Below are 13,321 nucleotides of genomic sequence, written 5' to 3' on the forward strand. Positions count from 1 at the left end.
CCTGAAGATTTTATCTAGGATAGATGGTTGCTAATATATTCCTTGTAGTGGTAAGATTCTGTGATTCTTTTCAAGCCTTCAGAATCTCTTGTTTTAAAATATATGATTCTAATCACTTTCATCCATTTCATTCCTCCCAGATGCATGCTTGATTGTAGTGTACAAAGTTAGAGAGAAATCTCTGGAGTTTTTTCACACACCTAGGATGTAGGAAGCTGAAAAGAATATGCTCCCATCTATCAATGAGAAAGAGCTGGATAAATGACAAAGTCATAAATTTTCTTGAACCCATAAGAGAGCTAAAGACATCGGGTGATTGAAGAGTCTGAAACCTATGGAGGGAAGGGATGTATGGAAAGGGTATCCTAGGGTAGAAAAGGCAGGAGGACACGTCAGCCACCATACTTGCAGCCTGGCAGAAGAGAGAATATTGCTGTTGCTTCCTTCCATCCATCCTTCCTTCCTTCCTTTCTTCCTTCTTCAAGATTATTTATCTATTTGATGAGTAGATAAGAGAGAACAGAGAGAATACACACAAGCAGGGGTAGGGGCAGAAGGAGAGGGAGAAGCAGGCTTCTCACTGAGCAGGGAGCCCTACAGGAGGGTCCATCCCAGGACACTGGAATCATGACCTGAGCCGAAATCAGATGCTCAACGACTGAGCCACTCAGGCGCCTCTAGAACATGCTGTTTCTAGGTACAAATATTATTTACCTCAAACTCTATATAAGAGGTCTTTCCTTCAATCAAAACATGAAACACAAGGAAGAAAAACAGAATCACTCTCAAGAGATAAAGAATTAACCCAAATATTGGAAATATGAAGCAGTTGAATTGCTCTTTAAAAATAAACTTTGATTTTAAATAGTTTAGATTTACAAAAGTTTCAAGGATGAGCAAAGAATGCTAACACTTGGTTTCCCTGATGGTTAATTAGGGTAAATACAGCACACTTGTCACAACTCAGGATCTAACATTGATATGTTACTATTAACTAACTTCTGAAGTTTATTCAAATTTCACTAGCTTTTCCTTAGTGTCCTTTTTCTGTTCTGGAACCTTACCCAAGATATCACATTGCATTTAGTCATAGTGGTGCCTTAGCCTCTTTTGGTCTGGCACGGTTTCTTAGAGTTTTTTGAGGGCTTTTGAGGAGTACTGCTGAGATACTTTGTAAAATGTCCCTCAGTTTGTGGTTTGTCTGATGTTTTGCCTCATGTTTAGACTGTGTGTCTAGGAGGAAGACCACAGAGATGAAGTGTCATTCTCATTACTTCAAACCAAGCGCCTGTGCTATCAACATGGCATACCACTGAGGAGGTCAACCGTGTCACCTGGCCCAGGTGATCTTTGCCAGGGTTCAGTCTGTTCAGCAATTTACTTGCTGTTGGGCTAGAATGCAACTTCCAAGCTCTTTCCATGTGGAGCCAAAAATGGGAAGTCCCTCCGTTGTATTATTTTAGAAAATGATTTGTTTCATCTGTATTTTAAAATGGATTTGTTCAGGGGTGTCTGGGTGGTGCAGCAGTTAAGCATCGAGTCTTGGAGGGTCGTGATCTCAGGATCCTGACATTGAGCCCTGTGTGGGCTCTGCACTCTGCAGGGAGTCTGCTTGAGACTCTCTCTCCCTCATCCTTTCCTCCCCACCCCAGCATGCACTCTCTCTCTCTCTGAAATAAACAAATAAATCTTTTTATTAAAAAATTGATTTTGCTCAGTTTCACAAAGTAATTTCATTATTTTCCTTAAAACTTCTGTTTTTGGGGCACCTGGGTGACTCAGTGGGTTAAGCCTCTGCCTCTGCTCAGGTCATGAGATTGAGCCCTGCATCGGGCTCTCTGCTCAGCGGGGAGCCTGCTTCCCCCTCTCTCTCTGCCTGCCTCTCTGCCTACTTGTGATCTCTGTCTGTCAAAAAATAAAATCTTAAAAAAAAAGTTCTGTTTTCATTTTATTTTTTTAAAGATTTTATTTATTTATTTGACAGACAGAGATCACAAGTAGGCAGAGAGGCAGGCAGAGAGAGGAGGAAGCAAGCTCCCCACTGAGCAGAGAGCCCGATGCAGGGCTCGATCCCAGGACCCTGAGATCATGACCTGAGTGGAAGGTAGAGGCTTGACCCACTGAGCCACCCAGGTGCTTCCTGTTTTTATTTTAAAGATTTATTTATTTATCTTAGCAAGAGAATGTGAGTAGGGGGAGGGATAAAGGGAGAGGAAGAGAGAGAATCTGAAGCAGACTCTGCCCTGAGCTTGGAGCCCCAGGTGAGGCTTGATCTCAGGACCCTGAGATTGTGACCTCAGCTGAAACCAAGAGTTGTAGACTTAACGGATTGAACCACCCAGGTGCCCCTAAAAGTTTTAATGGTTACTTCTCTTTTGTTATAATTTTGGATAATTTTCGTTTTCCCCTTTATTTCTAGATTAAATTAGTAATCTGTCTATTGCGTTAAGGTTTTTAACTAACATTTTTGGATTTTATTGGTTTAATTCCTTTTCAGTTTTCAAATCCATCAGTTTTTGCTTTTATCTTTATTAATTTCCTCTTGCTTTGTTTTCCTTCTACAGCTTTGAGTAAGGTGTTTAATTAACAAATTTTACTTTTGTATTTGTATTCTTACAGGCATGCAACATTAAAACTGCTTTAGTTGCATCTCATAGATTTGATGTTATATTTTCAGCTATTACCAATAAATTTTGAAATCTTGTTTGTGTTCTCTCTTGACTCAAGAGTTTTTATTAGTATGTTTTTCAATATTTATGTAAAAATATCCTTTTAAACATTTTAAAATTATTAATGTCTAGCTTTATTGCATTGTGTCAAATAATGCTGTTAATATTCTTTCCATTTTGAAACTTTTGGATTTTTCTCCTCTGGTCTTATGTGTGGTCAATTTTCATAACATGTTATATGTCAATTAAAAATAAGGTTTATTATCTACTGTTAGGGCTTGGAATTCAACATACACCCATTTTTTTATACTGTTAGCTCTCATATTTCTCTTTACTAATTCTTTGTGCCTTCTTTTTCTTTGCCCTTTTCTATTTTTCTACTACAACAATATCAAAATTAGCTGGTTTCTTAGCTCACCTTAATTCCCTGGAAAGAAAACTGGAGCAGCATCTTGTTCAAATGATGCACTGATGGAGGGTTCTCAGGAGAAAATGAGTGAGGGATGCTGGGTTGGGCAGATTGGGGGAAAAGCTAGGAGCCTAGAGGGACTGCTGAGTATCAATTGTCCCACAGAGTTAGTCCAGCTCAAGGGGCTTGGACTTTTATATTCTGTATCGTTCAGTCATTGGCTGTAGGCTACAATATGTGGGCTGAAAATAGTTTCCTGAGTAAGGCTGTTTCTGTGGCTTGTTGGCAATTCTTTTAAGAAGGGAGCTCCTGTGAGCTATTAGCTGCTGATAGTGACAACAGCTGGGAGCTAAGAGCACTGACTTGATAAAATGGATCAGGGAAGCAAATGAAGCCCATCTACTACAGCAAGTAATCTCTTCTTCCCCTTCCCCGCCATAACATCAGAACACAAGAGACGTGGGGAGCAGTACAGTGTGGATGGCCAAGCTCACCACTGTCTTACATGGACTTCACATATTTATATGACTAGTCCTGAAATTATTAGAGTTTGGGATCCTTGATTTTAACAAATGTCAAGGTAGCCATATTTAGTTATCCTTGTTGATGTCATATATACATTTTTTTTTCATGGTATTCATTGCTTGAGAAGGTTCATGATTTATTTTCATATTCATTTCAGGTACAAACACATTTTTGGCTATAGTTCACTAGTTATTTTTTAGTGAAAACTGGTAATGGATGTGTGAGGTCTATAAATTATAGAATGTAGGTATTTGTAGAAGAAAGTTTTGGAGAGACTGCTTTGTCTCACTCTGTACCCCCCTGCATCTCCCTCCCTGTGAGCCTTCAGCGAGGGTTGGAATACGAACATGGCATTTTTCAGACTCAGCAGCTAGTGATGGATGTGTGATCCAGGTTCAGTAAGCAAAGGCGCCCACCACAGTCGCGCAAGGAGGAAGTGGGTGATGGGGGGGAGGGGTAGCTGTGTAGGTGAGATCTGATCTTGGGTCACAGGCATCTGAGGCTCTCAGGGCAGATGTGATGCAAGTTCTGTTGCCTGTTCCCTAACATCATGGATGCCAAGTGGCAGATGGTGTTGCTGGAATAACTCTGTGGTGTGGTTGGGTATTTCTGCTGGTTGCGTTGCTTCTGCCTCATTTCTTAGCCCTCCCTGAAACTATATACTGACTAAAAAGTTATGCTCAAGGCACCCATTTTATGGTTAATTCTTAGGTTTCTACATTTAGAGCAGAAAGTATGGAGGAAAGTTGATTCCTTGATTTACTCTTTAGAAGATAATCTTATTTGCAAGTTCTGGGAGTGGGCCTCATTCAAACCATCAAGTACTGACAACACCAATCTGCCAATATTCTCAAGAAATATCGACCTACACAGTCTATCTTTAGATGTTAAGAGTGAAGGCTTGTGAAACTTATCTTTCTTCTAATTTGAAACTTAAAATTTGAGATCTATTTTTCTTGTGAATGTAGGGGATTATTTGCAGTCATTTTGACTGTATCGTGGCTGTGTTTCAGTTTCTTACATCTAACATATTTTAATAAAAATATCTTTTTTTAATAATAAAAATATCTTTTAAAGAATCTATCATTTAGGTTAAAATTTAAAGAAAAACTTAGTTCATGATAAGGAACTTATCTCTTATCCTACCAATTTTTTTGATATATTTTCTCTAAAAAAATTTTTTGAGGAAACTTGGCACTGCAAAATAGCTTATACAACTATATCCTTGCCACTAAAACTAGCAAAAAGTCAATTCACACTTAGGATCAATTTTGTAAGTTTTATTAAAAATAGAACAAATAATCTTTTAAAAATGTTGCTTTGGGAGTTTAAGACATGACTAATAGATGGTGGATGTGTCTCAAGAATTCCATTTAAAGCTCTTTCTAGAAAGGCCAAAGAAGATGCATTTTTCTCTTCCTGTTAGGAAGCATTTTGACATTAAGAATAGTCACAGGAATAACTTACTTTCCACTGATTGTAAGCAGATACTCCTCTAGGCTTTACAAGAGAGAGTTCCCTAAACTCTCTCCTTTAATATGTATTTCTGGAATAAAAGTAAATCTGGACAGTTTTTAAAAATTGGTTTGCAAATATAGTTATGTCATGATTGTTTTATTGCTTCGATGTTACTCTTCCATTGTCCCTGGCAAACTTTCTTTTTTTTTTTTTTTTTTAAGATTTTATTTATTTATTTGACAGACAGAGATCACAAGTAGGCAGAGAGGCAGGCAGAGAAAGAGAGAGGAGGAAGCAGGCTCCCTGTGGAGCAGAAAGCCCGATGTGGGGCTCGATCCCAGGACCCTAGGATCATGACCTGAGCTGAAGGCAGAGGCTTTAACCCAGTGAGCCACCCAGGTGCCCCCCTGGCAAACTTTCTTTGTTTTCTTTTGTTCTTTATCTTTCACAAGACCAATTCTGGAAAGAACTTGCCACAATTTGCAGTTGAGATCCAAGATCAATAAGGACCATTAACAGAGCAATAGCACCGTGAACAAAATGTAAACACAAACACCAGAATGGGCAGGAGAGCAGAACTCTGGGTCAAGAATACCTCAGAAAATGATTTTCGCCCAGGACACAGTTGAGAGCTGCTCGATCTGGATTCAGGGAGACGGAGTTGTGGAAGCCAAGGTGGCAAGAAAAGGAAGGAGGTAGGCATTTACCTTGAACTTTGATTTAGCTCCTTCGGAGCAAGGAATTTATCTCAAGGTCTTTTTATATGGGGAATGTATTACACAACATAGGACAAGCAATCTCAAAGAAAATATAGAGGTATTTCACATCTTCTGACTTTCAAGTCTCGTGTAACAAATTTATTGAATAGACTGAGCTCCAAAGAAACAAGCTTTTCTCCAACCTCTGCCTCCAAACATATTCCACAGATCATCCTTTCTCACCTCTTGATGTCTTTATAGATTCCACAGGTTTCATGGCTCCTCTCATTTTCAAGTTTTAAAGAGTCCAAATCAACATTATTGTCATATCTAATTAAAATTTTCATCTCTTCTCCTATCTTAGGTCTAGTACAGAGGTTGGATATCAGCAGGGAAGAAAGTGCGGGTTCAATTTTTTTCACTTCCCCCTCCCAATCCCTTCTTGCTCTTAGAGGACCACTGAGTGGAGGGGAGTATAAAATTATAAAGTCTAATTGCCTGATGCTATTGTAATCTGGCCATTGGTGCCCTCTGTTGGGAAAGGAGTGCAAGTGCAGGCTATTTCCTGTTCTTCAAGATAGGATTTCTGCACTTGATCATTCCTTGGTATGGTTGGGAGAGGCACTTACTACTGAGCTCCTTTCATCTCTTGCCCTGTTGTGGAAGACCCATAGATTCTCTTGAAGCAAGAAGGGCCAAAGTTAATCTAAGCAGTCCCACATGGATGACAAAACTCACGTGTGAATTCTCAGGGAGGAGCCCTTTTTTCCCCCAGGAGGAGCCCCACTTGGTACAGCTGCCAGCCCATCTTCATATTCCCAACAGTGTACAGTAGGTTGATGGTAAATATTTATGGAATAAATGAGATCTGAGGCAATTCCTGTGTTGTCTCAATAGAATTCAGTGTTGTTACTCATCATCCATTGTCACCATCACCATTTAACATTAATTGAATTTCTTATGTGTAGAAAGCTGCATTGTCAAGGAGCTGATAGAGTGACATCAACTCAAGGAGGCATAAGATATCCTTCCTTTTTTAAGGAACGAGGACATAAGATGCTTCTTTAAAAAAATATATATATATATATTTTTAGAGGGTGGGAGGGGCAGAGGGAGAGCGAGAACCCTAAGCAGTCTTCACACCCAGCATGGAGCCATACACAGGCTCCATCTTACCACCCTGAGATCATGACCTGACCTGAAATCAAGAGTCAGATGTTTAACTGACTGATCCACCCAAAACACCCCTCCCTCCTTTAACAACTAAAATTCAGCATCCACTCACAAATAGAAGTACCTCTGTGATAGTTGTGGGATCCAGCACTATATGTCAGGGGACCTGGGAGGAGGCTTGTCCACCGGTGGCTCAGGAAATAGGCAAACAGACATCGGTTTGGGCTATGGAGCCGGTGGGAGCCTGTGAACTGGCTTCAGCCCCATTCGGCTGCTGTTTGGGAGCACGAGGATCTCAAGTTAGGTGGACACTCACCGGAGACAGAGTCTTTGTAGAGTCAGGTTCTCCAGAGGAGAAGTTCCAGCACTCCACTGGAGAGAGAAAAAAAGAAGAGTTTGGACATTGGCATAGGTGTGGCCACCTCTGCCATAGGAGAAAGAGAAAGCGTTGAGTGAGTGCTTGATTTCCCCAGCTGTGGGGGACACTACTTTCCTATGACACCCAGAGTATTCAAGCAGGATTTCCCTGACTCGGGGTAGGGAGGAGAATGGAAAAGAGGCACATAAGAATATGTAGAATAGGGTTGAGTTGCTGGGAGAACCTCACCTGAGGTTCACTCCTGTTGACCCACAGGCACCCCCAATGCCCTGAGTGCCAAACCCTTATCTTCCCTGACTCTGTGGCTGGCTCCTGTGCGTGGTCCCCAGGGAGGTGACGCAGCTATACAGGGAGGGCACACAGAAACCAGGCTTGACCAAAACACACTTGCAACTTGCCAACAAATTCAGTAGAGTTTCAGGCTTCAGCTCATGGGACATTGTGTGAAGGGTGGAGAGTTTTGGTGTGTACATAGTATATGGGTGCATACGGATGCTGGCCGCAGTACCCACATGGCTCCTCCTGAGCTCACCACCACCACCCATGGGCTTCTAAACATCTGGTCCTAAAAACCAGGGTCACAGCTTTCTTTATTTTTTTACTCCCTGTTTATTGCAAGTTATCAGGCAAATATGCTCTATGTATGTGTGTTAATGAATGGTAATAGTGACCGTTATATAAGGGCACTTGGGTGGCTCAGTTGGTTAAGCGGCTGCCTTCAGCTCAGGTCATGATCCTGGGTTCAAGCCCCACATTGGGCTCCTGCTCAGCAGGGAGCCTACTTCTCCCTCTCCTCTCAGCTCATATGCTTTCTCACTATCTCTATTGTTATCTCTCTCTCTCTCTCTCTCTCAAATAAAGAAAAAATATTTTTTTAAAAAATGAATATTATAGGGGCGCCTGGGTGGCTCAGTGGGTTAAACCTCTGCCTTCGGCTCAGGTCATGATCTCAGGGTCCTGGGATCGAGCCCCACATCGGGCTCTCTGCTCGGCAGGGAGCCTGCTTCCCCCTCTCTCTGCCTGCCTCTCTGCCTACTTGTGATCTCTCTCTCTCTCTCTCTGTCAAATAGATAAATAAAATCTTAAAAAAAATGAATATTATATAGGGTAGACTATTTAAAAGTTGGAAAAGTTCTAGCTAACTTCAACTCTGAAAGAGAATTTTCCTTATTCTTGGTCCAAACATCACTGTTATTCCTTATAAAGTATTTTCCTGGTTAAGTGCTAACCATCTTTTCCCAAATCAAAACTCTTCGCTTCTTTAAAATTTATCCCTTGGTTTCCTTTTCTTTTCCTTTGATTCTTAGGTCTGGTATTAACCAGCAGTATGAATTTAGGTAATTCACTGACTTTTTAAGGTCTCTTTTCCAGCTGAGTTGGATTGGATGACCTTGCCTTGTCTTTTTGGTTGGAAATGATAAAGTGTATGTGAAAGCTCTTCGTAAATTATTAGGTGCCACAAATATAAGGGATAGTTATTATTTCTATCCTATTATTTTTTAAGTTTATATCTTATTATTTTTTTGATTTCTGGATCCCTTCAGCTACCCCTAATACCTTATGTATATCCAGAATAAGTTTTCTGTTGCACTTTATACAAAAGAAGACAGAGTATGACAAATATTTAACCACTTCTGGAAGAATGTCTATATATGTGATACTTGAGGGGAAGTTTTTTTTTTTTCCCCCTCCTGTTCTCTATACCTATATGAAGATTACAGTTTTGGTTTTCTTTTTTTTTTTTTCAGCTTTCTGAGATTTTACAGCATGCAAGATATGGATACTACAATTGACCAATGGCAGTAATTCAAATTCTACCAGCTCTTGTCCCACCATTCCCACTGGGATCCCAAATCCTTGCAATTCACCCCCAGACCAGCTTCCTAAGTATTCCTGGAGGTATCCTGTCTGATAACACAAGGCTGACATCTACCTCTTATTTTCCTTTTTCCTTCTCAGTCCCACTTCACTGGGTTATGATTGTGCTCCCCAGATATTACTGCACCCGCCACATTCCACCCACCTTCTACCAGAGTTGAATCCTTGGAGCTTGGGAAATGCCAAGTTCTCACAGATGCTGTGGTGAAGTGGTAAAACAGACTTCACTGCCCTCTCTGGGCAACAGTAGCTGTGCTGCTGAGGTATGCCGAATGGCACAGAGTCTCTAGGGAAAGTGTTCTTTCCGATACTTCTACTTTGCAAATACAAATTCAAGGGATGGCTTGACCAGGAGACAAATTGGAGTGACAGACCAAGAGCAGATGAGAATTTCCATTCCCTTCCAGGGCCTAAGTCTTTCATTCACAGTCTAGCTTGACATTGTTTCTCTCGTAGGATGGTTTTCTCTCAGAAGTTGTTTCAGGCTTCTAATGAGAGAACCAGAAGTTCAGTTCATCAGCCATGTCCAGTTTATATAAAAGGCAAAAGCTCTGGCACCAGAATGCCTTCAGAGATGAAGCTGCCTTTAGGGAAAAACACCTTGATGTGTGTCTGGAGCAGTTGGAGGTTGAGGCTCAAAGGCCTGAGAGTTGGCTGTTGCCAAGATACTTTGTTGCTAGTGGGTGAGGGTGCAGAGGAGAGAAATGATGAAAGAGATGTCCTGGGGAGAAGGTAGGACTGAGTCTTGCAAGGAAAAGGGTATGAGAGAAATCTGTGGGGTTAAGGAGGCTGAACAGGACTTCTAGAGAACAGGGAAGTCCTATAGGTGATTTTCAATTGAGGACTAGGAGGTTCTCATATTCTTATCCATTTTAAAAGGGCTTTGGAATGTCACAGAGCACAGATAGAAGAGAATAGAAAATTTAAGCTAATGTAACACAGATTTTACAAAGTAAGAGGAGTTCTCAGCTGACACTTGGGTTATATGTCCAAAACGAGCTAAGCCTCAATCTAGGAGTCTTCCTAAAGTTGAGTCCAACTTGAAGTATAGTAGAAGGGCAAGAATCCAGCCAATGGAAACCATATACAATTGATCCAATTTGGTAGTTAATATATGGATAGATTCAAGGGTGAACCCAGACTTGTGAAGTATTCTGCTATTCTGGGAAGAGTATAGTGTCATGGTGAACAAAAATGAAAGAAGTTACATTTTAACTTGAGTTTTAAAGGAATGAAGGAACAGTGTTTGGTAGAGAAGCAAGGAAATTTATGTCATTGGATAAAGATTCAGAAGCAGCAGAGAAAGAGATGGCAAGACCTTTTTTTGACTAAAGTTAGAAAAGTGGTTTGAGGGCTTGGCATGGAGAGCATTCAGGGCGTGGGCAATAAATTCTTGTGGGGAAGGGATTCGTATTAATGTGGAAAGTAACTGGCAGTCATGAAAAGAATAAAATAAAAATGGTCTACGGGCATTATGGTTTTGGCTCTCTTGTGTATGATATACTGGGAGTCAGATTCCAGGGGTAGACAGGACTAAGAGTTACGGGTAAGTCATGAGACAGTTGAGACCAACTTGGCGACTGTGGAAGGTAAAGGAGCATTCGAGAATGGAGAGAGGATTGATTAGAGTTAGGTGGCTGTGGGGCTGAAGGAGAATGTGGCTAGCATTTATGGTGAATCACTATCCCATGGGGGAATGTCAAGAGCAGTGCTGGTTATTGGCATTAGTTGTGTCAATGCAAACTCCCCTTTGCCCAGGGGTCTTGTTGTACCCTGTGCCTCAGGCAGCCTCTAGGCCCCAGCACCTTACCTTTAACCCCTCTTTCAATTTAGAGCTGCTCAGCATTAGTGAAGAGGAGTGAGTAGGGCCTATTGCATAGATGACAACTTCCCAGACCCACAACCAAGACCTCTTACCCAATGAGATGCTCATAACAGAGATGAGTAGAGTCAGAAAGTAAGAGGTGAAGAAAATAAGGAAGATGGCAAAGGACTTTAGGGCAGTGGCGTGAGCTTTCACGCTAGAACTGTAGTGGCCAGAGCTGGGGTGTTGCATCTACTCCCTGTGTCGGAACAGGGAGGTTGAGTGAGATGGTGGAGGCCAGGAACAGGAGGAAAGAAATAAAAATTGCAACTGTTTGATAAGATATGGTAAAATACAGGTGGAACGTCTTAAGTCTCTCAATCCTAAGGCTGTTTATAGAGAAAAGCCCCACAGTGATTAAGTGAACATTAATATAATTCCTAGTAGCTGAAATGGTGATTGACACACAAGAAATCAACAGAGAAGTTAGCAACAGCCAAGGAACGAACCTGAAAATTCTCCACGTTGGCCAGAGGAAGATGGATGGGTAAAAGAGTTGACCCTTGATGCAGTGGAAGACAGCGAGCAAGCTGGTTAACCCGTAAGAGTACTAGTAAATTCCCAGGTGATTGATTAGTATCAAAATACATAGAGTTAAACTAGGAGCAAAAATTGTTCAGCACCGACACCCACTGCAGACAGAAGCAGAAGATGCCCAAGCAGGTGGGAAACAAGTCCATCGATGAGAGCCTCTCTGCTCAGCACTGCGAAAATTAAGTTGCTCTGCATAAGTACTGTCAAGGATTCGCGCACATAGATGATTATGAAGAAACAGTGAGTTGGAGGGGGAAGGCCATCACCTTTCCACTCCCAAGTATGTTCTTGGACACAGATTCAGAATCTCTGCACTGATTTCCGGGTAGGGATAGGCTCCAGGTCCCACACCCATTGCATGCAAATTTTCCCTGGCTCATTTTTTATTTTGCCTTTCTCCTAGTTGCAGGATTTGCTTATGCTTTGCTTGCTGGTTTATTATCAGGCCTGGATGCAGGGAGATGTTTTTTGAATGTAGTTTCCTGCTCCTGAGGTGATTTGATTATTGCCATAAAAGACATACATCTTTCATTGTCACATTCTTTTTTCTGTTGGAGGTGTCTTTAGCTTATTTTTCCATCTTCTTTAAATGATACCCCTACTTTTTTAACCTAAAATTTGAACCACAGGAAAGATAAGGCCTTCACCGTCCATTCACGTCCTGGGTAGTATTTCTATTCTGTGGACTGAGCGCTGTAACGGAGCAAACTTCAGAAACCCTGCCTCCGTGGCTTCTACAGTAGCAGAGGATGAGGCTACAACAAAAGTGTGAGTGTAAATTAAAAATAATAAAGAAGGGATGCCTGGGTGGCTCAGTGGGTTAAGCCTCTGCCTTTGGCTCAGGTCATGATCCCAGGGTCTTGGGATTGAGCCCTGCATCAGGCTCTCTGCTCAGTAGGGAGCCTGCTTCCCCTCCTTCTCTCTCTGCCTGCCTCTCTGCCTACTTGTGATCTGTCAAGTAAATAAATAAAATCTTTAAAAAATAATAATAAGAAAATAATAATAATAATAAAGAAAAGCCTTTACTCTCAGTTTCCACTAAGGTCCTGGAATTCTAGACCTTTGAGTTCCCCCATCCGATGTAGGCCACTGTCATAACTCCCCACTGAATTCCCCAACTCCGAGAAATCACTGCACACCCCCACTGCACCCCCTACGATGGAGGGTAGCATCTGTAGCTGTTGCTCTGCTCATGCCAATGCCTTGAGCAGATGCCTTCTCTCTCTTCGGGAGTTGTTCTTGTTCCACCGACATCACTGTTTTGTGCCTCCTCACACGACTAGGCTCATTTGGTCTCTGTCAGCAGTGCTCCAGGTGAATAAAGAGGGCCCTCTCACTACCAGTAAAACAATTTTTTGAAAAGTTAGGCTTGCTGAGTAGAGAAGCCTGGAAGCTTGGCTCTCTTTGTTTGGAATGCTGGAAAAATGGAGTCTCTGATGGCAGTAACTTCAAATGCCCCTGACTCTGGTGTAAGCTGGTTCTGTAAAATTGTAGCCCTCTGTGAAGAACCCAGGAATTATTCCTGGAAGTGTCTCCTGTGGGCTCACAAGCGGGTCTGGCAGTGGGAGATGCTGGATGGTCTGATTGATCAGGCGTCTGCTGAGGACTCTGCACCTGCCAGCTGCTTCCCTTTCCAGCAGAGCATCTTGGCCTCTGCGGGACTATTCTCCATCATATGCTACGATGCTCAAAGCCTCATCTCTCCAGAACCTGAGCCTGAGCCTGAGCCTGAGC

The 13,321-nt window shown here is 41.9% G+C and overlaps 1 protein-coding gene across 1 annotated transcript; it reads right to left on the reverse strand.

Annotated features, from left to right (window-relative positions):
- Window positions 1-10,969: 10,969 nt before the first annotated feature.
- Window positions 10,970-12,841, reverse strand: TAS2R16 (taste 2 receptor member 16). Its single transcript, XM_053447781.1, is given in 6 exon segments — window positions 10,970-11,245; window positions 11,247-11,593; window positions 11,596-11,625; window positions 11,628-11,746; window positions 11,748-11,874; window positions 12,745-12,841. Coding segments are annotated over 6 exon segments (996 nt in total).
- Between the last annotated feature and the right edge of the window lie 480 nt (window positions 12,842-13,321).

This window comes from Lutra lutra, chromosome 11 (assembly GCF_902655055.1).
Source record: "Lutra lutra chromosome 11, mLutLut1.2, whole genome shotgun sequence".
NCBI lineage: Eukaryota > Metazoa > Chordata > Mammalia > Carnivora > Mustelidae > Lutra > Lutra lutra.